Source organism: Pan troglodytes, chromosome 1 (genome assembly GCF_028858775.2).
Source record: "Pan troglodytes isolate AG18354 chromosome 1, NHGRI_mPanTro3-v2.0_pri, whole genome shotgun sequence".
Classification (NCBI taxonomy): domain Eukaryota; kingdom Metazoa; phylum Chordata; class Mammalia; order Primates; family Hominidae; genus Pan; species Pan troglodytes.
The window spans coordinates 219,366,513-219,393,330 of NC_072398.2; the positions used below are offsets into that span (position 1 = coordinate 219,366,513).

The following is a 26,818-nucleotide window of genomic DNA, read 5'->3' on the forward strand; positions in this document are numbered from 1 at the left end:
CTCAGATTCACATGCTAATCAATGGAAACCCCCTCATAGAGACACCCAAAAATGATGCTTGACCAGGTTTCTAGGTATTCCTTAACCCAGTCGAGTTGATAGCTAGCAATAACTATCACATCTATGCAACGAAATATTATTCAGTAGGCCAAGCACTCATGCCTGTAATCCCAGCACTTTGGGAGGCCAAGGAAGGAGGATCACTTGAACCCAGAAGTTTGAGACCAGCCTGGGCAATAGAGTGAGACCCCATTTCCAAGAAAAAAAAATGTTTAAAATCAGTGGGGCATGGTGGGACACACCTGTAGTTCCAGCTACTCGGGAGGCTGAGGTGCAAGGATCACTTGAGCCCGGGAGGTTGAGGCTGCAGTGAGCTGTGATCACACCACTGCATGCCAGCCTGGGGTGACAGAGAGAGATCCTGTCTCAAAAAAAAAAAAAAGAAAAGAAAAGAAAAGAAAGAGAGAAGGAAGGAAGGAAGGAAGGGAGAAAGAAGAAAGAAAAAGAGAAAAAGAGAAAGAAGAAAGAGAGAAAGAAAAGAAAAGAAAGAAAGAGAGAAGAAAGGAAAGAAAGAAAGAAAGAAAGAAAGAAAGAAAGAAAGAAAGAAAGAAAGAAAAGAAAGAAAGAAAAAGGAAAAGAAGGAAAATTCTAATGAGCTTTAGGTTCTAATCTCCCAAACCCTTCCCTTCTCATGACCTCCACTCCATGTGGCTTGGATGAGGGATTTTAGACCTCAGGGATCTGTGAGGACAGCAATGGGGGTATGTGGTATTATCCTGATATTTCCAAAAGCCCAGATGAGTTAAGGATGCACGAGCTATTTGGCACATCTGGTGGGGTTGCTTGTGGCTAGCACTCTAGGTACTCGAGGCAGTAATTCAACTAATAAATAGTTGCCATTTACTGAGGACTCCTTGTGTGCCAAACAGTGTCCTACCAACAGCCCTCTGAGGTAAGCAGATGGAGATGAAACTCACACTCTACAAGACTGCCTCACTTTCCCAAGATCATTGCCAAAGGGAAAGAGGTTTCTAGCAAGTGTGTGAGGCTGTGTGTTAATTTCATACAGGTTCCCATATTCCAATGTAACAATAACGGCAACAAAAGTAACTAAGTCCAACATTGGTTAAGTGTCTGCAATGGCCCAGGCACAGCTGTGAAGTGCCTTACCTATATGAATTTGTTCAATGTCTGCAACACCCTAGAGGAAGGTACTGGCGTGATCCCTACTTCACAGATGAGGATACCAAGCCCCAGAATGCCAGACTCACTCGCCCACATTCATAGAGCCAGAGGTAGAAGGGCTCAGCCCAGAGCCCAAACACTGCCCTGTCTCCTCTCAGGTCTGTTAAAGCAAACTAAATATGGCCTGAGAAGGACTCCATACTTCCATATTTGAGTCCCCGTAGACATACTGTAACCAGCTTAATAGTTAGACAAGACTGAAAACCTAACATAGAAGCATGCACTTGTAACAATAACTGAGTCTTGGCCAATCCCAGCGGCCAAACTTCAACCACTCAGAGCCTGCCAAGTGTTCAAACTGTGTTCAAATAAGGCAAAGGCCATCCTGTTTCGGTACCTCGCTGCCAATTTCTGTACCTCTCTTCCCTTTTTTTTTGTCTGTAAATCTACCACGTGGCCAGATTGGTGGCTCATGCCTGTAATCCTGGCACTTTGGGAGGCCGAGGCAGGATTGTTTGAGCCTAGGAGTTTGAGACCAGCTTAGGCAACAGAGTGAGACCCCGTCTCAAAAAAAAAAAAAAAAAAATTAGTTGATGAGCTTTTTTATCACTTGAGGTCAGGAGTTTGAGACCAGCCTGGCCAATATGGTGAAACCTTGTCTCTTCTAAAAATACAAAAATTAGCTGGATGTGGTGGCACGCACCTGTAGTCTCAGCAACTCAGGAGGCTGAGGCAGGAGAATCATTTGAACCTGGGAGGCGGAGATTGCAGTGAACAGTGATGGCACCATTGCACTCCAGTCTGGGTGTCACAGGGAGTCTCCATCTCAAAAAAAAAAAAAAGAAATCTTCTTCCACCACGTGGCTCCACTGGAGTCTCTGTGAATCTCCCATGATTCTGGGGGCTGCCTTATTCATGAATCATTGATTTCTCAATTAAACTCCTTTAAATTTAATTTGGCTGAAGTTTTTCTTTTATCAGGTCTGACAGATGGATGGATGGACAGACAGACTTGAACTTATGGAGGCTGTGCCTTTCTGGAATTAAAAACTGGAGACACAGCAAGTACAACTGAGGGGGGTGGGGGGTTGAACCAATGTTCCAAAACAGAGTCCAGAGAGGAAAAACAAGGTGTTCTGGGTGGCAGATCCACCTCCCTGTACCCAGCACGCAGCCGGCTCACCGCATAATTACCCTTTTGTCACTTACAGCAAAAAAAAAATCCATCCTGCTATGTCCACAACCTTGGAAGGGGCAGGAGGGAGAAAGAGTGACAGCCAACATTTCTCAGCAGTTGTCTGTGTTTGGCATCCCCAGGAAGCCCCAAGCTATCTGGGGAAGATGGGGTGAGGCCGGTCCCCCACCAGAACACCCATGGCCTCACCAGGCTGTGGAAATCCCCGCCCTCAGTGCCCTCTCCCCACCCCATCCCATTCCCTAGGCCACAGGCAGTGCCCTATGCTGTAAATCAGCCCAGCTAACCCAGACCTGGGAGCAGATCCCTTGGGAGCCCTCCCTGCTAGCCAAGAATTCCAAGAATTCAAGGGGGAAGCCCTTGAGAAAACAGGCCATATGACCTGATATTTGGGCCAAAGCAGCATTTCCATCCCAGGCCTGGGAGGACTCACACCAGGAGGATGGGTTTGTCTTCCTGTGGGAGAAACCCAGGCACGCAGGGGCAAGGGCCAAGGTACTCATCTACCTCCCCCCAGCCTCCCGAAGCGTTAGCTGGTAAACCGCTGAGCAATGTTCAGCCAGAGGACTTTCCTGGGGTGTGAGCTTCCCTTGGGAGGCAGGGTGGGGGCCAGCGGTGAAGAGGCAGTTTCCTTTCAGGCAGAAACTTGGTTGGGTTTCAAATTCAAAGGAATGACCTTGGTCAGGAGCCTGACATCTATTTCATGACCATGCGGCATTTTCCAGCACTGGTCTAAGCATCAGTAAACACGAAGGGGTAGTGGCATAATGGACACTGTACCCATTTTACAGCAGGAAACCAAGGTAGGAAGAAGTGAAGTGACTTGCCCACGGGCACACAGCAAGTGGGTGGCAGAACTGGACTCTAAACCAGGGAGCCCACCCCGGGGGCTGTGTCTGGCCACCGTGAGATTCGCCTTCCCTTTAACTAACAGGGTTAAAAATGACATCACGGGGCCGGGTGTGGTGGCTCACGCCTGTAATCCCAGCACTTTGGGAGACCAAGGCGGGCGGATCACAAAGTCAAGAGATCGAGATTATCCTGGCCAACATGGTGAAATCCCGTCTCTACTAAAAATACAAAAATTAGCCGGGTGTGGTGGCACACGCCTGTAGTCCCAGCTACTCAGGAGGCTGAGGCAGGAGAATCGCTTGAACCCAGGAGGCGGAGGTTGCAGTGAGCCAAGATCGCACCACTGCACTCCAGCCTGGGGACAGAGCAAGACTCCGTCAAAAAAAAAAAGACGTCATAGAGGTGGAGTCATCCGCACCATTTCCCATAAGACAGCCTTGCCAACCCGTGACTAGCCGAGGTCCTGTCTTAGCTGTGACAAGCCAGACCTTGAGGCTGGGTTTTCTAATGTCCCCTTGTGCCCCTGCAGGGGGATAGAACTAGTGTGTGGGGCTCACTGCCCGGCAAGGGGCACTTAGGGGGTGCCAAGCCTCCCTCTGAGAGCTCTACCCCTGACTCTTATCAAGAAGCCCTCACACACCCCTGATGTAGGCACTCCAGCTGTCCCCATTTCACAGATGTGGAAGCCAAGGCCCAGGTGCATTAAGAACTATGCTCCAGGTGAGGCGCTGTTTAAGTGAAGAAGGAGGAATATCCGTGTCCTGTTGATGCGGAGCAAATGATCACAAACTCGGTGGCTTAAAATGACATAGATGCATTCTCTCACAATTCTGGAGGCTGGAAGTCCAAAATCAAGGGGTGGGCAGGGCCACAGTCCCTCCAGAGGTTCTAGGGGATTCCTTCTGAAGCGGCATCATTTGCCTGGGGTAATACCCCAGGTTCGTTGCCTCACGCCAAGGAACTTAAGGATGCACACACGCCAAGGAGTGAGTTTAAGGGTGGAAGTTTAATAGGCAAAAGGGAAAAGCTCCCTCCCAGTTTGCAGCGAGATGCGGTCGGTTTTGTAGATGAGCTTGAGGAGGCGGTGTCTGATTTACATAGGGCGCAGAGGATTGGTTGGACCAGGTGTGTCATTTACATAGCGCACGAAGAAGCTGGCCATCCCACCCTAATCTTTTGTTATACAGTTGGGGTCTCCACCTGGCCAGCGCCGCATTGTCTTTTTCTTTACTGCACATGTGGCCTCCATGTTGAACATGCCTGGCCCCCAGATAGCCGTTTCCAATGGGCACATAGGAAATTCCCACGTACACACAGGCACATAGTAATTTCCTGCCGGCATTTCCCTACGCCAGCTTCCAGCTTGCTTATCTGTTTGCAGCTTGATTTTTCAGGCTGTTTTTTGTTAGGAAAAAAAAATGATTTGCCTGTAATCCTAGTACTTTGGGAGGCCGAGGCGGGCAGATCACCTGAGGTCGGCAGTTCGAGACCAGCCTGACCAACATGAAGAAACCCCGTCTCTACTAAAAATACATAATTAGCCAGGCGTGGTGGCCCACGCCTGTAATCCCAGCTACTCGGGAGGCTGAGGAATCGCTTGAACCCGGGAGGCGGAGGTTGCTGTGAACCGAGATCGCGCCATTACACTCCAGCCTGGGCAACAAGAGGGAAACTTCGTCTCAAAAAAAGAAAAAGAAAAAAATGATATGGGGGCTGCTTTTTATTAAAGAGAAAACCTTACCGAGGACTCTCTTACCCTCACTATCCTCCTAAATAATTTATTTTTAGCTCCTGTATCACTTCCTGGCCTCTTGCAGCTTCCGGCGGCTCCAGGGTTCTGCGGCTTGCAGCTGCGCCACTCCAGTCTCTGCCTCTGTCCTCACATCGGCCTTCTCTTCCCTGGGCGTCTGTCTTCTCTCATAATGACACCTGTCGTTGGATTTGGAGCCCCTCTGGCTATTCCAAAATGACCTCATCTTGAGATCCTTAGTCAAATCTGCAAAGACCCTTTCCAAGTCAAGTCACATTCACACATTCAGAGATTAGGATGGAGATGTATCTTTTGGGGGACCCCCTTCCAACTTGCTACAGAGGATTTGAACCAGGTCTGGCTGCCACTCAGCCTTTAAAACCTCATGAGGGGGTGGGGGGGAAGTGAGGATGGTGAATGGATACAAAAAATAGAATGAATAAGAACTAGTATTTGACAGCCCAGCATGGTGGCTATACTCAGTCATAATTTAATGGCCTGGCGCGGTGGCTCACGCCTGTAATTCCAGCACTTTGGGAGGCGGAAGTGGGAAGATCGCTTGAGCTCAGGAATTTGAGACCAGTCTGAGCAACATAGTGAGACCTCATTTCTAAAGAAAGAAAAATATAATAATTTAATTTGACATTTAAAAATAACTAAAGGTATGATTGGATTGTTTACAACACAAAGGATAAATGCTTAAGATTATAGATTCCCATTTACCCCGGCGTGATCATTACAGACTGTATGCCTGTATCAAAATATCTCAGGTACCCCACAAATATATACACCTGCTATGTACCCACAAAAATTTAAAAGTAAAAAAAAAAAAAAAACACAACACATCCGGCCGGGCGTGGTGGTTCATGCCTGTAATCCCAGCATTTTGGGAGGCCGAGGCGGGTGTATCACGAGGTCAGGAGATCAAGACCATCCTGGCTAACACGGTGAAATCCCGTCTCTACTAAAAAATACAAAAAATTAGCCGGGCGTGGTGGTGGGCACCTGTAGTCCCAGCTACTCGGGAGACTGAGGCAGGAGAATGGTGTGAACCCTGGAGGCGGAGCTTGCAGTGAGCCGAGATCCAGCCACTGCACTCCAGCCTGGGTGACAGAATGAGACTCTGTCTCAAAAAAAATAAGTAAATAAAAATAAAATAACACAAGACATCCAACAAGTGCCCAGGGCACCATCACCTTGTGGGGGTGGGGGGCTCCTACCTACCCCAATTAGAGCTGAAAGCACAGAAAGTCCACTTCCTTGAGACACCTGGTCACACAGGGACAGTAAGGCCAGGAAGTTCAAGTGTTTGGGACAGAGAAACCTCGGTGGTTTTCTCACCTCCACGATTTCCTCCAATAAAACTTCCTCAATTCCCCCAACCCTGCCCTTGGCAAATGCCCCACTTACCTGCCACTCACACGACACTCTGTCCTCTCCTCTGGGACATCTCACAAGTGTGAATCCACTTCTGTGATCAGTGATTTCTGCCTGTCCCCTGACCTCCGCTAGATGTGAGGGAGAAGGGCAGTGTCTACAACTACTCATGTGGACATCTTACCCCTGTGGGGCTTTTCTCTTTGTTTGTAACAGCTTTATTGAGATGTAATTCACATACCATACAATTCACCTGTTTAAAATGTATAATTCAAGGTTGTTGTAGTGGCTCATGCCTGTAATCCCAGCACTTTGGGAGGCCAAGGCAGGTGGATTGCTTGAGCCCAGGAGTTCAAGACCAGCCTGGGCAACATAGGGAGACCCTGTCTCCAAAAAAAAAAAAAAAAAAACACACACACAAAAACTTGTTGGGTGTGATGGTGAGAGTCTGTGGTCCCAGCTATTCAGGAGAGGGAAGTGGGAGGATCGCTGAAGCCCTGGGAGGCAGAGGCTGCAGTGAGCCGTGATTGCACCACTGCACTCCAGCCTAGGTGATAAAACAAGATCTTGTCTCAAAAAACAAAAAGGAAAAGAAAAAAACTTAAGTGTACAATTTAATGGGTTTTAGTATATTTATAGAGTGGTGCAGCCATCACTGCAATCAATTTTTGAACATTTTTACCATCTCCCCTCTTAAATTCTGTCGCCATTAGCGGTCACTCCCCTTTCCCCCTCCCCCATGCCCTAGCAACCACTAACCTGATTTCTGTCTCTATGGCTGCCTGTTTTGGACATTTCATAGAAACAGAATTGGACAATGTGTGGTCTTTGTGACTAGCTTTTTCACTTATGTTTCAAGGCTAACGCATATACAGTATATTTCATTCCTTTTCACTGCCAAATAATATTGCACTGTATGGATTTGCCACATTCTATTCATCCATTCATTAATCTGCAGACATTTGTGTTGTTTCTGTTTGTTGGTCATTATCAATAACACGGCTATTAAAGCAGCATCCATGTGCAAGGTTTTTGTTTGTTTGTTTTTTGTTTTTGTTTGTTTGTTTTTCTGAGATGGAATTTTGCTCTTGTTGCCCAGGCTGGAGTGCAATGGCACGATCTCAGCTCACTGCAACCTCTGCCTCCTGGGTTCAAGTGATTCTCCTGCCTCCGCCTCCCTAGTAGCTGGAATTACAGGCAAGTGCCACGCCCAGCTAATTTTTGTATTTTTAGTAGAGACGGGGTTTCGCCATATTGGCCAGGCTGGTCTCGAACTGCGCCAGGCTGGTCTCGAACTGCTAACCTCAGATGATCCACCCACCTCGGCCTCCCAAAGTGCTGGGATTAGAGGCATGAGCCACCCGGCCCATGTACAAGTTTTTGTGTGGACATATGTTTTCATCTCTCTTGGGTTTATACATAGGAGTGGAATGGCTGGGTCACGTGGAAACATGATGTTGAAACTTTTGAGGCCCCCGGGGGTTTTTAGTGAACGACTCAATGCCTGTCACCATGACTTTGGCCCAGAGACTTGCCCTTCCCAAGCCTTGGTTTTCTTACCTCTATAATGAGCATGGATTCACTCAACAAATATTTATCAAACACAGACTATAGGCTGGGCCCTGTTCTGGATTCTGGGACAAATTCGTGTCCTTGGAGAGCTGACTTCCAATGGGGAGAGCTGGATAATAAACAGACAACAACTTAAATATAGCAAGTCCAAGAGAAGTGCTCCAGAGAAAAGGCAAAGGAGGAGATGGGGGGTGCAGAATGGGGGAACATTACTGTTATGGGATCTTTAGGTTGTCATTTTTCTGGCCGGAAACCTCTGTGGCTGGGGGCGCCTTTGCCCAAGTTTTGCTCAGGCCCGCTGGGTTTCCTTCACCTACTTGGCCTGGCAGGTTGAGCTCAGCTCATGCTGCTGGCCTGGGTCCCACACCTGCAAATCAGAGGAGGAATGGCAAGGGGTGTATGAGTAAGTACAGGGTCCGGCCACTGTGCACAGACAGACATGCCAGCTGCTGCAGCAGGATGAGCAGCTCCAGGTGCTGGCAAAGTCGCTGGCTCTCTGCAAGGCTGCAGCCAGACCAGGCACGCTGCAAGTAGCTTCCACAGTTGGCACCGGGGAACACAGTGGCATTCAGAAGCTTGGAGACACCAGGAACTGCAGGGCCCAAAAGAGGGAGTCACAGCCCTGGCTTAGGGAGCTCTCAGGTCTGGGCTCCCTGAAGGGCCACAGCTCTTCTCTCCTTCTCTTCACCCACAGCATGGCAAGCAAGGGGCATGTCTCAACCCTGTTTGTGTTACAGCTCTTTTAGTCTCACCATTCGGTGGGTCCTGAGTTCTTGTCCTGCAACCAGGAAGAATGAGGTACACAGACAAGAGGAAGTGCAAGATGAAGAGGAGCTTTCTTGAGCAATAGAACAGCTCAGAGGAAACTGGCAGGGGGCAGCTCCTTTCTGCAGCCAGGGTGTTCCCACAAGTGTTCAGCTCCTAGCGGAGAGGGTAGCTCCTCTCTGCAGCTGGTCATCCAGTCATCTGTGCAGCTCTCAGCAGAGCGGAGACCATAGAGTGGGTGGCTCATCTCTGCAGGCAGGTCATCCCATCGTCTCTGTAGCTCTCAACAGAGAGGAGGCCCTGGAGTGGGTAGCTACTCTGCAGCTGGTCATCCTGACATCCACTCAACTCTGGCTGATCTTAGGGCTTTTATGGGCCTCAGAGGGGAAGAATTGCATGCTGATTGGTCCATGGGTGGCCATAGGTGGGCCTGGAAAAGGCACCACAAGTTCCCGCTCTGCAGAACTGGCAGCCCAGCCCCCAGTTTTCAGACTCTCCTAGCCTGAAGGTAAGGTCTCACTGGGGTCTCACCACCCCCTTCTGCTAAGGAAACTGTATGCCTCCTGCTGCTGTTTTTGGCACCTAGGCTGTAGGTGCCAAAGGGTGCCTGCTGCCCTCAGCCCCCCTTGGCTTCCCTCCTAAGGTTGTTGGTTCCCAAAGTCCAGAGGGGGCCAAGGCAGCAAGGGGCTAGCATGTCAGCACTGCCCTGAGTGTGCGAAGATCCAGACCGGCTGCAACAGCACCCAGACTCAGCCCCGACTTTGCTCCAAGATCAGAGCTGGCACCAACAGCAGGGAGAAGCCAGGCAGCGGGAGCAGGCACTTCTGAGCCTGCGAGGGTGGGGGACCTTCTTGGACCCCAAGAGTGCCGGGATGCCTGGGTCTGCAGCTGCAGTTTGGGCAGCTGCACCTGCACCCAGGGGTATGGGGCTCCTGCCTGCTCTGCGGAGCATGAGGCCTGGGTCTGCAGCCAAGGTTTGGGTGGCTGCATCTGTCCCCAGAGGGCAGGGCTCCTGCCTGCTCTTGGGCCCCGAGAGTACAGGGATGCCTTGGTCCACAGCTTTGGCTTTGATGGCTGCAGCAGCAGCCGGGGAGCTCCTGCCCCAACACAGAGGGATGGGACTCCTGCTTGTCCCCATCTCCCACCAGCTCCATGGAACATGCAGCCCCAGCCTCGCCTCCCTGCTGCAGCTGGCGTGATGGCAGTAGCCACTCCAGTTGGCCTGCCGCTGCCGTCATTACGGTGTTAGTGAAGTCCTCAGTGACACTGAGCTGAGACCTGGAGAAGGTGGGGGAGCAAGTCCTGCAGATATGCAGGGGTTGGGGGGACCACAGTCATCCCTGCTCATCAGATCTTTTTGCCAGAATTGAATGTAGCCACATTGATTATCTGTGTCCTCACCATCTTGGGAGTCAATTCTTGTGAAGGTTGCCCAAAAACATTATTTTGAATTCATTAGAAGCTCAGGGTGGTAAACATGCCAAGGGTCATGAAAACACTTAGCCTTGGGGAAACCTGGGAGGACTCTGGGAGGAGGTGGCATTTGACTGCCCCCATCTTCTGTTGAAGGGTAAATAGAAATGAGGAGGGTCTGGCTGACTGCCCAGCCCCTATCACAAGGAAGCTCTCTGGGGGGCCTCTGCACCCTTCTGAAAGGAGACAAAGGGGCAGCTAAGATGGGTCAATGGGGAGTCCAGCGTGGAAGCTGCCCCAGGATTCCTGAAGCCAGGTGGTCTTTGAGGAGCGCTTGAGGCTTAGGAGAGTAGAGGGCCAGCTCCTGCTTTTATGCAAAGCAGCAGAGCTTCCCTGCTCCACACCTGCCCCTATTCTTAACAGAAGCCTTTGTTTCCTCCCAGTGCCTTCCCCTCACCCTCCTCCCCAACCTGCCAAGGCCACCAACCAGAAGCTAATTTGAAACAGTAAATTTGGGAGCAGTAGAGAGGCAGAGCAAGGCAAGTGTCTGCTTTGCCCCCAGGCCAGCCTGAGAGAAAACCTCCACCAATGGGCACCTGGCCTTCCTTTGTCTTGGTTGAATCAACAGTCCATTCATTCACGAGAAAATTCATTCAACAAACATTTCCTGCACATCTCTGTGCTGCCCCCAAACAGTCCCCAGGCTGGAAGGGGTGGAAGAGTGGGGAGAGCGACAAGTAAATAAACGCATGCCATAAAGTGATTCTGGCATTCTGACAGCCATCTTCATTGGGTGCACAGCCCTAATAGGTCACGGTCTGGGAAAGGGGCCAGATGCAGGACCAGCTACATCATTTGCAGGTGCAAAATGAAATGCAGGCACCTCATTCACAAATTAAGGATTTCCACAGGCCAGGCGCGGTGGCTCACGCCTGTAATCCCAGCACTTTGGGAGGCAGAGGTGGGTGGATCACGAGGTCAGGAGTTCAAGACCAGCCTGACCAACATGGTGAAACCCGTTCTCTACTAAAAATACAAAAATTAGCTGGGCATGGTGGTGCACACCTGTAATCCCAGCTACTAGGGAGGCTGAGGCAGGAGAATCACTTGAACCCGGGAGGCAGAGGTTGCAGTGAGCTGAGATTGTGCCACTGCACTCCAGCCTGGGCAACAAAGTGAGACTCTGTCTCAAAAAAAAAAAAAATTAAGGATTTCCACAGCAGACCACTGAAACAAGCGTGGGGCCCTCCTCAGTGTGGGGGCCTGTGGAACAGCCCAGGTCACGTGTCCACAAAGCTGATCCGGCTCCTATTCCTCAAGAGGTTGCCAATCACACACAAGATTTGGACAGGTTATTTCTCCTCTCCATCTTCAGTTTCTTGATCTGGAAAAGTGAGTTTGTACCTGCCACATACATTGGGTTGTTTGGTAACCACCCAGTGGGTTCTCTTCCTGCCTGCTGCACAGACAAAACCAATCCATTGAGACCATGGCATTGCAGTAAACAAGAGTTTAATTGACCCGAGACTGGCCATACCATGCAGGAGACAGAGTTATTATACAAATCAATCTTGTTGAAGACTTGGAGGTTAGAGGTTTTTCTTTTCTTTTTCTTTTTTTTTTTTTTGAGACAGAGTCTTGCTCTGTCGCCCAGGCTGGAGTGCAGTGGCACGATCTCGGCTCACTGCAACCTCCGCCTCCCAGGTTCAAGCAATTCTCCTGCCTCAGCCTCCCAAGTAGGTGGGACTACAGGCACCCACCACCACGCCTGGCTAATTTTTGTATTTTTGGTAGAGACAGGGTTTCACCACATTGGCCAGGCTGGTCTCGAACTCCTGACCTTTTTGCAGGTGAGGCCACTCTCATCCCCTAAAGCAACCTTAGAAAGGTCCTATCCCGGGGTGAGGCAACAGGGTAAGCAACAGGGTGAGGAGGGAGGTATTCATTCCTGGTTTTACAAATCTGTTGTTTTTTCTCTCTGGGTCCCAAAACTGAAGGGCAGCCCTCAACCCCTTCTGGCCCCATAGATGTTCAGTATTTGACTAAGATGAAATAGGCCGGGCATGGTGGCTCACGCCTGTAATCCCAGCACTTTGGGAGGCCAAGGCGGATGGATCACGAGGTCAGGAGATCAAGACCATCCTGGCTAACACGGTGAAACCTTGTCTCTACTAAAAATATTTTTTAAAAAAAATTAGCTGGGCGTGGTGGTGGGCGCCTGTAGTCCCAGCTACTCGGGAGGCTGAGGCAGGAGAATGGCATGAATCCAGGAGGCGGAGCTTGCAGTGAGCCGAGATCACGCCACTGCACTCCAGTCTGTGTGACAGAGCGAGACTCTGTCTCAAAAAAAAGAAAAAAAAATGAAATAAAGACCCAACATGATCTGAACAAAGTGTTTTTATGAACTCATGAAAAGAGTCCTTATTAGAAAGGGCTTAGGCAGGAGGCAGACATGGGGGGTTGCAACATGTTGATGGCTTTCTGCAGGCTCCTGGTGAGCAGTGATCATTAGCGGATTTTGTTCTGGGGAGGCTCAGTGTCAGCACCACATTATGGGATTTTATGGGATTTATGCACAGAACTTTCCTACAAAGCAAGGTATTATAGGACGGATTAGGCAGTTCCAAGAAGCCAAGGTCCTGGCTCCCCTCTCTGTCTTATTTTTTAGGAGAGTGTTTCAGAGGCCCGTGGTCAGGGGCTCTCTGGCCTTACCCCTGGACTGTAAAACAAGCATGCTTTTACAGAAAGATCATACGGTGGATTTTTTTTAATAGAAACTCATTATAAAGCATAGAGAATATGTAAAAAGGCATTAAAAGAAGATAAAATCACGTGTACTGCCGTCATCCACAGACAGCCACTGTCAACATTCTGTGTTTCCTTCCTGTCTTTTTTCTGTGTGCAGGCATGTGTGTGCTCACAGAGAGACAGAGAGCTTCAGAGCAGGGAGCAGAGACAGAAGCAGTGACAATGGGCTTTGATGTAAAACCAAGCTGAATTCTAATCCCTTATTTGCCACTCACTGGCTCCATGAACTTGGCCAAGTTGCTTTACCTCCATTTCCAGCGATGTAAAAGGAGACTATAGAGCCTACCTCCAGGGAGTTCTTTTGATTAAATGAGATTAAATGAATATAAAGCATTTAGTGTACAACCTGACACACAGTAAATCCCAACCAAACAGTAACTAAATAAATATGGACATACACTATGGGCCTTTTCATTCCAAAAACAGGATCATACTGGTGATTCAATTTTGTATCCTAACCCTGTAAGAATTTCACTGCTATCAATACGGAAAAATTGACTTCTATTCCAAGGCAGCTGAAAAATAATAATAATACAATTCCCAATTATACCTTGCTTCCTAGACTAAATTTTTAACAATGTAGTATACTGTCAATATACTTTTTGTTGTTTTGTTTTGCTTCGTTTTAGACAGGATCTCACTCCAGTTGCCCAGGATGGAGTGCAGTGGTGAGATCACAACTCACTGCAGCCTCAATTTCCCCAGCTCAGGTGATTCTCCCACCTCAACATCCCGAGTAGTTGGGACTACAGGCACACATCACCACGCCCGGCTAATTTTTGCATTTTTAGTGGAGACAGGGTTTCACCATGTTGCCCAGGCTGGTGTCAAACTCCTGGACTCAAGCAATCTGCTCGCCGTGGCCTCCCAAAGTGCTGGGATTACAGGTGTGAGCCACCACCATACCTAGCCAGTGTGCACAGTTTTTTTGTTTGCTTGTTTGTTTTTTGAGACAAAGTCTCGCTCTGTTGCCCAGGCTGGAGTGCAGTGGTGCTATCTTGGCTCACTACAACCTCCACCTCCTGGGTTCAAGCAATTCTCCTGCCTCAGCCTCCTGAGTAGCTGGGATTACAGGCGCATGCCACCATGCCTGGCCAATTTTGTAATTTTTAGTAGAGATGGGGTTTCACCATATTGGCCACGCTGGTCTTAAACTCCTGACCTCAAGTGATCCACCTGCCTCAGCCTCCCAAAGTGCTGGGATTACAGGTATGAGCCACCATGCTTGGCCAGTGTGCACGTTTTGTTTCTTTGTTTTTTGAGACAAAGTCTCACTCTGTCACCCAGGCTGGAGTCCAGTGGTGCTATATTGGCTCACTACAACCTCCATCTTCTCGGTTCAAGCAATCCTCCTGCCTCAGCCTCCCAAAGTGCTGGGATTACAGGTATCTTCCACCATGCCCGGCTAATTTTTCTAATTTTTAGTAGAGACGGGGTTTCACCATGTTGGCCAGGCTGGTCTTAAACTCCTGACCTCAAGTGATCCACCCATCTCAGCCTCCCAAAGTGCTGGGATTGCAGGTGTGAGCCACCACGCCTGGCCCAGTGTGCATGTTTTTTGCGTTTTGTTGTCCTTGTTTTCTTCTGCCCATCAAAAACCCAACTAGCACCTGACTGAGGCTGCAGGTTCATAACATCCAGAGGATCTGCCTGTTCCACCTGTGTTCCAGTAACACCACTTAAAACTGCATGATTTTGACATGTTACCCCGTCCTCTCTGGGCCTCAGTTTCCTAATCTGTGAAATGGGAACAGCAATGGTGTCCCCTCAGCAGCAGGCTGTCGCAGCCAAGTAAGATACTCCACATGGCGCACTGCACCTGGCATCTAGTAAGCATTCAGTAAAAGGTAAAATAATTAAGTTTCTTGAGTTTGAGACATAATCTTCATATTACAAAGATATGCACTTCCAATTTGTCTGTTTTCTACTTGTTTTTATAAACTGATTAGGGCAACATGCATTAAGATATTGAAATAGGCCGGGTGCAGTGGCTCACGCCTGTAATCCCAGCACTTTGGGAGGCGGAGGTGGGTGGATCACCTGAAGTTGGGAGTTTGAGACCAGCCTGGCCAACATGGCAAAACCCCGACTCTACTGAAAATACAAAAATTAGCCGGGTATGGTGGCGGGCTCCTGTAGTTCAACTACTCAGGAGGCTGAGGCAGGAGAATCGCTCGAACCCGGGAGGCAGAGGTTGCAGTAAACTGAGATCGTGCTACTGCACTCCAGCCTGGGTGACAGAGCAAGATTCTAACTCAAAAAAAAAGAAAAAAGATATTGAAATAATTGGCCAAACAGAGCTTTTCAATGATAGAGTAGTCATTGAAGGGAGCCATGGCTGGCAGGAAGCACCTTTATGCACTCTGCCCACGGAGAGAGACAAGCCGGATGACAGGCAAGCTAACCCTAGCCCTAACTCTAACTCTAACCCTAACCGTAATGTGGACACAGGTGGCTGAGGACCCAGGATATTCATGCAAAGCCAGGGAGCCTCCTGTCTGCCTCCCCACCTGAAGGCAGGGACTGGGCTATGCTTGCCATCTTAGAGAGCCCTTCTAAAAAATGGCAGAGACATCATAAATCCTGAGAGAGGCCCATTGTCAGAGGCAGGTAGAAGCAGTGGCCTTGGGCAAGTTACTGAATCTTTGGAGGTCTCTGTCCTCATCAGTTCAGTTAGGACCAGCTGAGATATTACCTTTAAGGAGCGAAAGAAGTACCAGGGTATGGGAAGCACTCAATAAATGGTAGCTCCTTGTGATGACAAATCCATCACTAGAGTCACGGGCTTTTGTTTTGTTTTGTTTTAACCTCTCAATGAAATCAGTCTCCTGCGTGACCTCTTTAACAACTTCTTCTTACAGTGGATATTAAAACCTGGGTTAGGCCGGGCATGGTGTCTCACGCCTGTAGTTCCAGCACTTTGGGAGGCCAAGATGGGCAGATTGCTTGAGCCTAGGAGTTCGAGGCAGCATGGGCAACATGGTGAGGCCCCATAACTACAAAAAAAAAAAAATACAAAAATTAGCCAGCTGTGGCAGTGCGTGCCTGTAGTCTCAGCTGCTCAGGAGGCTGAGGCAGGAGGATCGACTGAGCCCCAGAAGTGGAGGCTGCAGTGAGCCATGACTGCACCACTGCATTCCAGCCTGGGTGACAGTAACACTTTATTTAAAAACAAACAAACAAACAAAAAAACAAAAACCTGGGTCTTTGTGAATGTATTTCCAGAAAGAGTATAGATAGAAAAGTAGATTTTTTTTTTTTTGAGACAAGGTCTCACTCTGTCATCCAAGCTAGAGTGCAGTGGTACAATCACAGCTCACTGCAGCCTCCACCTCCTGGATTCAAGCAATCCCCCTGCCTCAGCCTCCTGAGTAATTGGGACTATAGGTATGCACCACTGCACCTGGCTAATTTTTCTATATTTTTAGAGATGGGGTTTTACTATGTTGTCCTTGAACTCACTAAGTTGCTGGTCTTGAGCTACTGGACTCAAGTGATCCTCCTGCCTCGGCCTGTCAAAGTGCTGGGATGACAGGCATGAGCCACCGTGCCCAGCCTGGAAAGTAGATTTTGCCTTCCTGAGACTGCTTCATTTATTTCTTAGGACTTGACAGACTGAAGTTTGCTAGCTTGCTAGTGGTAGAGGAGAGACGTTGACAAACTGAAAACAGTCCACAGACCAAATCTGGACCACTGCCTTTTTTTAATACGGTTTGCAAGTCTGAGTGGTTTTCAGTTTTAAATGGTTGGAAAATAATCAAAACAAGAATGATATTTCATGACGTGTGAAAGTTGCATGAAATGCAAATGCCTGTGTTCATAAATAAGGTTTTATTGGAACACGCCCACACTCATTCATTTCCAGTTGGTCACTGCTTTCATGCTAGAACAGCAGAGGTGAGTTGTTTTGAGAGATTCATGTGGCCCCTTTATGGAAAAGGTCCGCTGACTCTTGGTGTAGGGTAAGGATTTAGCATTCCCGTGGCCCCAGCTCTGTCTCCCACCATGTCTCTCTGTCACCCCCATGACTCTCTGTCCCTGCCTCCCAGGCTCCCCCCTCAGCCCCAGCCCCACCCCAGAGAGTGTGTTCCTTGAGGACACGAAGCCGGGAGAAGGACACAAATGACCACTAGCATCTCCCTGCCAGGCACCACCCCACGCCCTGCAGAGATATCATTTCAGTAGTGACAACATTCCCACTTTAGGGATGAGGAAACTGAGGCTCAGAGAGGCAAATCATCTGCCCGGATTTACACAGATAATAAGCGGCAGAGCTTGGATCTTACCCCAGCCATACTCCACGCCCTGGTTTAGAATGACATGACCGGCCCAGAGGCAGGACACAGGTGAGGACCCGTGGGTGCCCTCTGGCCTCGGCCCAAACTTTCTCAGGTGACACGGTGACACCCTGGGGCCTGTTCCCTTGCTAAGCACATCCCTCCCACTCCTCCGTGTTCCTGCCATGTTTCAGCCTTGGCTCCCGCCTGCATTTCCACCTGACCCTGGCAGCCAGAATAAACACGGCTGCCCCAGCACCCCTCCTATGGAGCCAAAAGAACTTACTTCCCTGCTGCCTCGGCCTGGGATTCCAAACAATAATGAAAAAAAACCTAAGCCCGTGCCCAGAAGAGACAGACGCAATTCCATGGAAAATACTCACCTGTGGCGGGGCATGGGGGAGGCATTCCTTGGACTGAGGGGAGCCGTCTAACCTGCTTTTATGTGTCCAGTTTTACCCACCAGGCCTCACCGAGGAGGAAAGGGGCCCTCTTGGCAAATGTTCTGTATTAGGAAGGGGACGTGTTTTCTGAGGGTTTTAAATCGTCTCTGGCCTTTGCAGATTTGCTTTCCTGGACCATGGTCCTCATGGGTCCTCTCCCTACAGGGATTTTCCACTCACCTGATGCCTGTTTTCTCCTCTCTGTTGCCTCTGGCCAGGCAAACTGCCCAGTCGGCCATCGCATACAACTCATGTTTTCCCAGGAGCCTGTCTCCATGAAGAGACCCTCCAGGGCGGCTGATGTTAAACTTCGTGGAACACTTTTTTCCACTAGACCAGGTGGCTTTCCAAATCGCCCTGGCTAAACACCGCCAGCTTGTTCTGCTCAGGGGAAAGTAGCCAATTGTCCCGCAAAGCCATGTACGTGTGTGAGTCCACGTGTGTCTGTGTGCACATGCATTTGTGTGTGTCAATCACACCAAGTCGTTGGTATTAAAATCCTGCTCAAGAGCTGGAGGAAGGGTCAGGAAGGAGGCAGAATAGCTCAGCAGTGAGCACAGACCTGCTGGGATTTGGCTCCGGTGACTGCGGTCTCTTGGGAGGGGAGGGGAGAGGAAGGAAGGGGCCCCCCATCCCCACCCCAAAGTCCCTGAGCTGGGCACTCACGGCAGCAGAGCTCCAGGTGTCACTGTTCACCGATCATGAGCTGGTGGCCCGTGGCCATCCCTGGCCTGAGTACCAATGGCCTCCTCACTGTTCTCCCGACATCCACTCAGTACCCAGAGCTATCCTGGACCCAGCAGCCTGAGCAGACTCCGAGATTCCATCACATCTGCCTTTGCTCCACAGCCCCCTCCCAAAGGCCCTCATCGCACTGCAGATGAAACCCAAAGTCCTCCTCCGGCCTGCGGGACCCAGCCTCAGCGCTTTTCAAACCTCAGTGAGCAAAGGAGCACCTGGGGATCTCGTTCAGTAAAAAGCAGAGCCTGATTCAGGAGGGCCAGGGTGGGGCCTGGGATTCTGCATTTGTTTTTGTTTTTTTTTGAGACAGAGTCTTGCTCTGTGGCCCAGGCTGGAGTACAGTGGCACGATCTCAGCTCACTGCAACCTCCACCTACCGGCTTCAAGCGATTCTCCTGCCTCAGCCTCCCAAATAGCTGAGATTACAGGTGCACCCCACTGTACCAGGCTCATTTTTGTATTTTTTATAGAAACTGGGTTTCCCCATGTTGCCCAGGCTGGTCTCAAACTCCTGGCCTCAGGTGATCCGCCTACCTCGGCCTCCCAAAGTGCTGGAATTACAGGCATGAGCCACCGCACCCAGCCTGGATTCTGCGTTTCTAACAGGCTTCTGGTCCAGGAACCGCAGGCTGAGTGTGGATCCTCGCTGCACCGGGGGAGCTGAGCCACGGAAAAAGTTAGTTCTCCCAACTGCAGCTCGCCTCTTCCCTTCAAGCCGAGAAAGCCTCCTTTCACATTTTCAGGGACAGACCTGGGATGTGAAATTTCAAACTCTGCCCTGAGTTAAATTCCAGGAGGGGGTACAAGAGCAAAGGATAAAGGCTGGGGGAGGGAGGGAAAGGCAGAGAGGATGTGTCCCTGCTGTTCTCACTGAAGCCAGGCCACACGACCCTCAAGGCCAGCCTGCTGAACTGTGCACACACACATCACCCCCACACAAGGTCTCCTTGGCCCCATCTTCCCAGGGACCTCGGGGGAGGGCAACAGAGGAGGTGACAAGTTTCTCTCTGAGCAGTTGATGCTGGGAGAAACGTGTGGCTTGCAGAGCTGCCAGTCCCACAAAAACCACATCCTGAAAGATGGACCAAGTAGAAAAAAAGGCCACCATCCACCTCAGGCCAGCTTCTGGAACTGTCAGTTCCTTTGGGGAATGTCTGACATGTTCTTTTTTCCTCTGATTTCATCCCAAACCTTTTGAGAAGCAGGTTGCGTGGCATTGCACAAGTTACTTAGATTTACTGAGCCTGTTTCCTCCTGCAATAAATGGGCACGTGCCTCCCTGGGCTGTTAAGGAAATTCAATCAGAAAGTGTGTAAAGGCCCTGAGGCACTAAAGGTCAATTTGGGTTCCTGACCTCCTTCCCACCGTCTGCCCTCCATCCCAGGCACACAACCAGAGAGATGTAAGAGGGACCTAACCGTTGCCCAGCCGATCTGGCATCTGACCAGGGTGGGCTAGTTGGGGTGAAAATGCATCTCTGTATATGAGTTGCTTCATATCTTTTGGCTTTAGTTTCCCCAGCCATAAAAGTGTGTTTGGGGTGGGGGAGGAGGACTATGATCTTCACAAGCCCTTTTAGACTTGGGGTGTTAACCTTACATGAGAGAAATGCCTGGAAGAAAAGCATGGTTAGTTAGCAGGAACGCCGCGGGGTTGGAGGCCGGGCAGCTCGGAGGCGCAGTATCCTATCTGGGCCACCAGGCGGCTCCGAGGACAACAGATGAGCAAAGCCCGCTTTTGCAGCCTGACTCTGTCTTCAGATCTTTCCAGGCTTCTTCGCAGGCCTGGCGGACACCAGCCGCTGCTGGGTGGGAAAGGCCTGTCACTCCCAGGCTGGAATCGCTTTCCCATTTTTACAGACCTCGAAGATGAGAGGAGGCCGTCACCACAATGGAGTCCGGCCCTGGGGTCTGATGGAGACATTGGTCCGCCCTTCGGTCAGACTCTTGGGGGCGTTAGGGGGGGTCTCTGCTCTGCAACCCTTAGCTGAACCCCATCCTCCACTTCTCTCCTCCCGTCTGGTCAGAGTGGGAAGAGGTTTGGATTGGGATCCCCCCTCCTGCACTTCCTGGCTGGGTAACCTGGACGATGGGATAACAGTCCCCCGATTGCAAGGTCAGGGGAAGGACTGTGTCAGAATATAGGCCCTCAGTGCAGGACAGTTGCTCATCCTAAGCCTCTCCTGCCTTTTGCTCTTCCAGTGGCTTTTCACCCAGAAGGAAGATCCTCCCCTGCAGAACCTCTCCCCAGAACTAGGTCTTTGCAGGTGACGAGGTAATCCCAGCCTCCCCTCCCCGCAGATCAGCGTTTTTCGAAGTGACTTTCTCACCAGGCGGAGCATTGAAAGTACCGATCCCAGCGCACCCAGCCCTGCTGAATCAGAATCTCTGGGGGTGAGGCCCAGGAATCGCCGTCTGAACAAGTCGCGGGCTGGAAACGGCTGCCCCAGATTACAGGGCAGCTCCCTGCTTCGCTCTCGCTCCTCCGGCCCCGGGAACGTGCAGGGGGGCGGGAGGCAAGTCCCATCAGCACTTTGAACTGGGGCTGCTTTTTAGTGACTCACCTCCCAGACTTCCTGCAACAGACAACTCTAAATAGCTCGGTCCCACCCTCCAGCAGGGGAGACATTCCGGTCGGGAAGGGCAGGAGGTTAGAAGGTGGGTGCCCCGCCAGGGCAGTCCAGGGAGACCCAAGGACAGGAGACGCTGGCTGCACAGCACAGGGGCGCAGGAATAGGACGTTTTGTTTACAGGCTTTTGTTATTAAGGAAATTGCTGTCAGTCAAGGTAATTCTAGCTCAGATGAGCAATAAATATGCTCCCAGCTAATCTTGTGGGGATTTTATTGGCACTCGGAGCAGAGGTTCCTTTACCTTGACTACTCCCTCCCCTCAAAGCAAAGTCCTGCTCCCCAGAGGCTTCCCCCTAAGCATCGTGAGGCACTTGGGTCAGGCTTTTAAAAGTCCACTCTACGTGAACACAGAAGAGGTCCGGGCAAAGGTGAGGAGTGGCTTCCTGATCCTACCTGGAGGCCGGGGATGACCAAATGACCTGAAATAAAACCCTGGGTGACCTGGTTGGATCAAGGCATACGCAAGCTCCCCCGGGCCTGCTCCACACGCAGGGGTGATCACCTGGCCCGCGGGGGGCCCGGGCAAGGAGGAACGTCTCGAGAAGGCAGCCGGCTCGCCGGAGTCGGTTCCAGCGTGTTCGAGTTACAGCTGCGAGCCCTCAGGGACACCGGCGGCAAGTCCCGGCTTGCAGAGAGGGGAGCCAGTCCCGGGAGAGCGCGAGTCCCGGCGAGCCCGAGTGCGCGCCTTATGCGCGCTCCCCGCGACGGCGCAGGGGGAGGGGAGGCCGCAGCAGCCACTCAGAGGAACGGTAGTGAAGCCTCCCAACAACTTTAACTGTCAATCAGACTTAATGGGGTATTGAAAAAATGGGGGAAAAAGGGGCCGCCCTCTCCGCGACGCGGCTGCCCGGGGAGCGAATGAATAGGGCCGCGCAGACCAAGGCGTCCGATCCACGCGCGCTCCACACCCGGACCCTCTCCAAGTTGGAAAGGACAAAAAGAAGGCAATAAATGCTAAAAAGGGAGAGAAGGGGAGCTGGATCGAGCGGCAACTCCCAGCCTCTGCTGGAACAGAGAGGGAGGGAGGGAGCCGGAGCGAGCGAGCGCGCGCGAGGGCGAGCGCTGCACGTAAAGAAACTGACACCCGGACCCCCCACTTCTCCTGCACGTTGCTGGCAATCAGATCGCGTTTAAGCAATTTCCTGAGCCCAAGAATAGCAATGAGTCGGGAGACTTTCGCGGGCTGAAATTGGGAGCTCCAAGCACTTTTTCCCCCCCACTTTTTTTTTTTTTTTTCTGGAGACGGGGTGGGGGTGGGGGCGCTACAATTTGGAATCAGCTTTTTTTTTTTTTTTTTTTTTTTTTTAATCTTGCACTTTGAAACCGCGGGACCGAGGCAGGGTGCGCGCGTGTGGTTGGTGCCTTTTTTTTTTTTTTTTTCTTCCCCTCCCTAAACTCCTCTGTCAGTCTGTAAACATTACCTGAGAATTCCCCAGCCGAAACGGCTGCTGGGGCAAGAAACTTCTTGTTAGAACTTTCCACCTCCGGCTTCCCCCTCCACCTCTTTTACCGTCCCAACCTTAGGAGACGCTTTTTCTCCCCCAGAGGAGAATTTATCTTTTTTTTTTTTTTTCTTTTTCTCACCCGGTGCTTTGCATTTGGAAAGAGGTGATTTCAAGAGTGGCCAGGTGGGACGCCTCTCTCCTTATTCGGTTTACTATTTATTGTTCGGGGTGTTTTTTAATTCCTGTATTGCTCGGCCCGGGGAGTTTCGCCCCCTGCCCGGCTCCGCGGCGCGGAGGATGGTGTGGAAACGGCTGGGCGCGCTGGTGATGTTCCCTCTACAGATGATCTATCTGGTGGTGAAAGCAGCCGTCGGACTGGTGCTGCCCGCCAAGCTGCGGGACCTGTCGCGGGAGAACGTCCTCATCACCGGCGGCGGGAGAGGCATCGGGCGTCAGCTCGCCCGCGAGTTCGCGGAGCGCGGCGCCAGAAAGGTACCAGGCACTGCGACTCCAGGGAGTGGGGGGCCGCAGGGGCGGGGGTGAGCCCACCTGCTGCCGCTGCGGGATCCCGCGCCCGGGAGCTGAGAGTCGCCGGCCACCCCACTTGTCCGCGCCACCCACGAGTGCTGAGCTAGTCGGTTTCACCTTGTAAATTTCCCGGGCACCGGACTGTCTTTTTTGGCAGGTTCAGAGTTGATCCGCTCCTTTGGGATCGGTGGCTGGCTGACTGGCTATTCACCCCCACCCTGAAACTTAAGAGAGCCACCCATTTCCCACATTCCTGCCTCCCAAAGGAAGGTGTTGTGCCCCCCTCCCCCGCCTTCCCCCCTTTTTCTTGCCGCCACCCTGGTGAGTGCAGGGTGTGCGCACTCCTGGGTAGAGCTGGGAGCCGCCTGCTAGCTGGCGCCTCGTATTTTCCTTGGCAACCCGCTACCCAGCCCCAACCTGGGCGGCTGCAGCTCTGAAGACACGAGAGGGGGTACTTGGTTTGGGTTTGAAAAGGGAAGAGCGGTCTTGGATGCAGTAGTCTGGCCGGACCGACACTGAGAGGCCCAGGTGTTTGGAAAGCAGGAAAGAGGAGGCCAGGGTAAGCAGCTACTGATAAAGAGCCCTTGTTCTCACCTTCAACCCTGTCCCCTCCCCCCCAGTACACCCCCCAGGGATCCCTCCCCATTTAGCTGGAAGGTGGTGCTGCAAGGAGGGTCCTGCCCACCAGACACGGCCTTTAACTTTTTGGTGGTCCTGGCACCCCTTGCTCCAGGTTTTGGAGACCTGGTGCCAGAGAGTGGGGAGAGTGGGCAGGCTGTCACCCAACTCCCAGCCCAGGCCAGGCTGACTCACGCGGTGACCAGAGCCATCAGGAGAGGGAGGCAGGCCAGGCTGTCTCCAGCCAGCCCTGTGAAGAGGAAGAGCGAAAACAGGGAATTAGTTTGAAACTTAAACTGTTGTGAACTAGGGGGGTGAAAGGGCCGCAAAGCCAGCTGATCTGACATGGAGCCGCATACCTTGGGGATTAAGTAAATATGTACTGTAGAAAACCAAACCTGCATGTAATTCCAGGTTGCTTTTGTTTTGTTAAATACTGCCCTGAGATTTACAATTCCTCCGGGGTGGCTCTGACTGGGACTGAACTTTGGAGCCTGAACTATCAGCCAAAGCCGATCCGATTAACTCTTCCCTAGCCGGGCTGGCCGGAGCCTGTGGTGGCCAAGCTAGCAGGGGTCTGGCTGTCCAGGACTCCCTCTTCTCCTTGGGTGGTTTGGACAGCAGCTTGACCTTGCATTTGGAGGGGGAGTTGGGAAGCGTTTTTAACCCTTGGACACAACGAATAAGGGGAAGTCAGAGTTGTTCTCAGCAGTTTCATTTCCTTGAGGCGATGCCCCATAAAAGGGCTCCTGAAGCTCTTTGTGAAGGGGTCTGAAAAGGGCAGATGAGGGTGTCCTTTGGGGCGGACGTGGGGTTTGGGACAATTGCATGTGATTGTCATTCTTTAGCTGTCTGCATCCCACAGAAACTTTTTTCTGAGTCTTCCAGCTGGCCCAAGTCCTGGGTCTCTTTTACTGTTCTTGTAGCTGACTACAGTAGGCAGATGAGGAACTCTTAGTCAATCTGGAAAAACTCGACTGACTATAAACAATCCTAAATTGAAAGAAGTGTATGGCATTGGGGGGTGGGTGTGATAGTACAGAGTGGAGCCTGCAAGTTCACGCACCGGGAACCAAACCCCACCTAACTTGGACTGGACGTCCTCTTCCAGGGAATCCAGCCAGGGCCAATTAGAAATGTGTCTTAAATTGGTGTCAGGGTCACCAAAAACAAAAACAGGATCCATGGGGGCCTGTGAAACTTCGAGTGCCATTCATGCTCGGTTCAGTCATCTGACTCGTCAGGATGACCAGCAGTGCTCCCTGTAACTCGCCATTATCTGACCAATTACTGGAGCTACTTTATAATGAGGCTTCTGGAGCTACTTTATAATGAGGCTTCTGTTTGCTGTCATGGTGGGGAGTTTGGAATTGTGGCTTCTTGCCTAACACCAATGAGAGGACTTTGGGACAAACCCCCAGAGCCAGGAGTGTTTTGAGGCCTAGTGGGGTTGGGAACAAAGGGTCAAGTGTCGAGGGAGTGGGGAAATTATGGGTTGGGGACAGGTGTGAACAGTGGGCTTGGGGGTGGCCCAAGAGTACTGGACCAGAGAGGGCCAGTGCCATCCGCAGCCTGCAGTGATACTAGACAGGGGGCGGCTGTGTGGAACCACAGATGACATCCCTTCTTCTCTTGATGGAAGTGGAGGCTGCATCTGAGAGCTTCCCAGCCTAGATTCTGGTGGCTGCATCTGAGAGCTTCCCAGCCTAGATTCTGGTGGGATTGGATCTGGGAGGGGGAAGACCCCAAAAAGCAAAAAAAAAAAAAAAAAAAGGAGTACCAGAGTCTCTGCAAAGAGCTGACATGTCCAGGAGTTATCTGTTTATTTGGGAAGGAGGGAGAGTTGACAACCCAGTTTCCCATAATGACCTTGAGTTAAATAGGATTTGGCAATATTTGTGGGTGGTGGTGAGCCTTAGGGTGCAAAGGTGGCCCAAATAAGCGAGGGTTTTTTTTTTTTAAAGGCACACTGAGGCTGTAAGAATTTGAAAGCTCCGGACACATCTCTCCTTACCCACAGTGCACTGTGGCAAACTGAGGCAGGGCCAGTCATGGTTAGGGTTTCTAGGCGTAAAGGTCTTGCTTTTTAATTTTCTTTGCCCTCCTAGAATTCCTTCCACAAAAGCATTCACAAACCTTAAACTTATTCCCCTTCCCTCCAAGGGAACTAACTTCTGGCTAGTGGTCAGCCCCAGCTCCAGTCTTTGAGTTTGACATGGTGTTAGCAGGAGCCCCTGGGAGGAGAAGTGGACCGTTCATTTAGAAGTATTTGTAGGGACCATCCCCGCCTTTGGTTTGGTATCCAGCAAGTGGCTGGACGAAAGTCTTGGGCCATGATTGCAAACCTTGGGTGGTGGGGCAACATACGTGGGCCTAATACCACGTCAGGAACTCCAGGACCTTGGCTGGGAGCAGTGGCTCATGCCTGTAATCCCAGCACTTTGGGAGGCTGAGGCAGGCGGATCACTTGAGGTCAGGAGTTCGAGACCAGCCTGGCCAACATGGTGACTCCCCATCTCGACTAAAAATACAAAAAATTATCCAGGCCTGGTGGTAAGCGCCCGTAATCCCAGCTACTCGGGAGGCTGAGGCAGGAGAAGTGCTTGAACCCAGGAGGTAGAGGTTGCAGTGAGCCTAGATCACGCCATTGCACTCCAGCCTGGGCGACAGAGCAAAACTCTGTCTCAAAAACAAACAAACAAACAAAAAAACTCAATTCCCACTTCCGAGAGGTAGTCTGAGGGGAGGTATTTCAGGAAGGTAGTATGGGAACTGGCTTGGAGTTCTGTCTTGCTGTCAGTGAATTTACAGCATGTGGGTAGATAGCCCTGTTCCTACAGCACCCAGCCAGGAACTAGCACTGTGAGTAGATTTATGAACCCCATTCTCCAGCACTTCCATTCAGCAAGTCCTCTGTCCTTCCCATCCCTAGCCCTGCGGCCAGCCCAAGCTCATAAGTCCCTTGACACCATCTCTGAGAGACCTAGCTTAGCAAACCTACCTGGGGTATCTGTTCGGTGTTTGGCACAGCTCTGGGCCTGTAAGAAAATGTAGCAAAGATGAATAAAGACCTAGAGTGTGGCCAGGTGCTTACAATGAAGGCACAAATCACCATCTGTATGTGCTTCCTGTGGTTACCATGACCAATTAGGACAAACTTGACGGCTTACCACAACAAAATGTATTCTCTCGTGGTTCTGGAGGCCAGAAGTCTGAAA

General features: G+C 51.0%; 1 protein-coding gene across 2 annotated transcripts in view; it reads left to right on the forward strand.

The window, feature by feature from the left end:
- Positions 1-20,931: 20,931 nt before the first annotated feature.
- Positions 20,932-26,818, forward strand: part of DHRS3 (dehydrogenase/reductase 3) — a 51,925-nt gene continuing 46,038 nt past the window's right edge. The window contains exon 1 of one of the 2 annotated variants that reach the window (XM_001145600.6): positions 20,932-22,946. In XM_001145600.6, the coding sequence (XP_001145600.1) occupies positions 22,752-22,946 (195 nt within the window). In that variant the 5' untranslated portion in view covers positions 20,932-22,751. Of the gene's footprint in view, positions 23,542-26,818 lie in introns of both variants that reach the window. The other variant, XM_063805031.1, reaches the window with a different exon arrangement.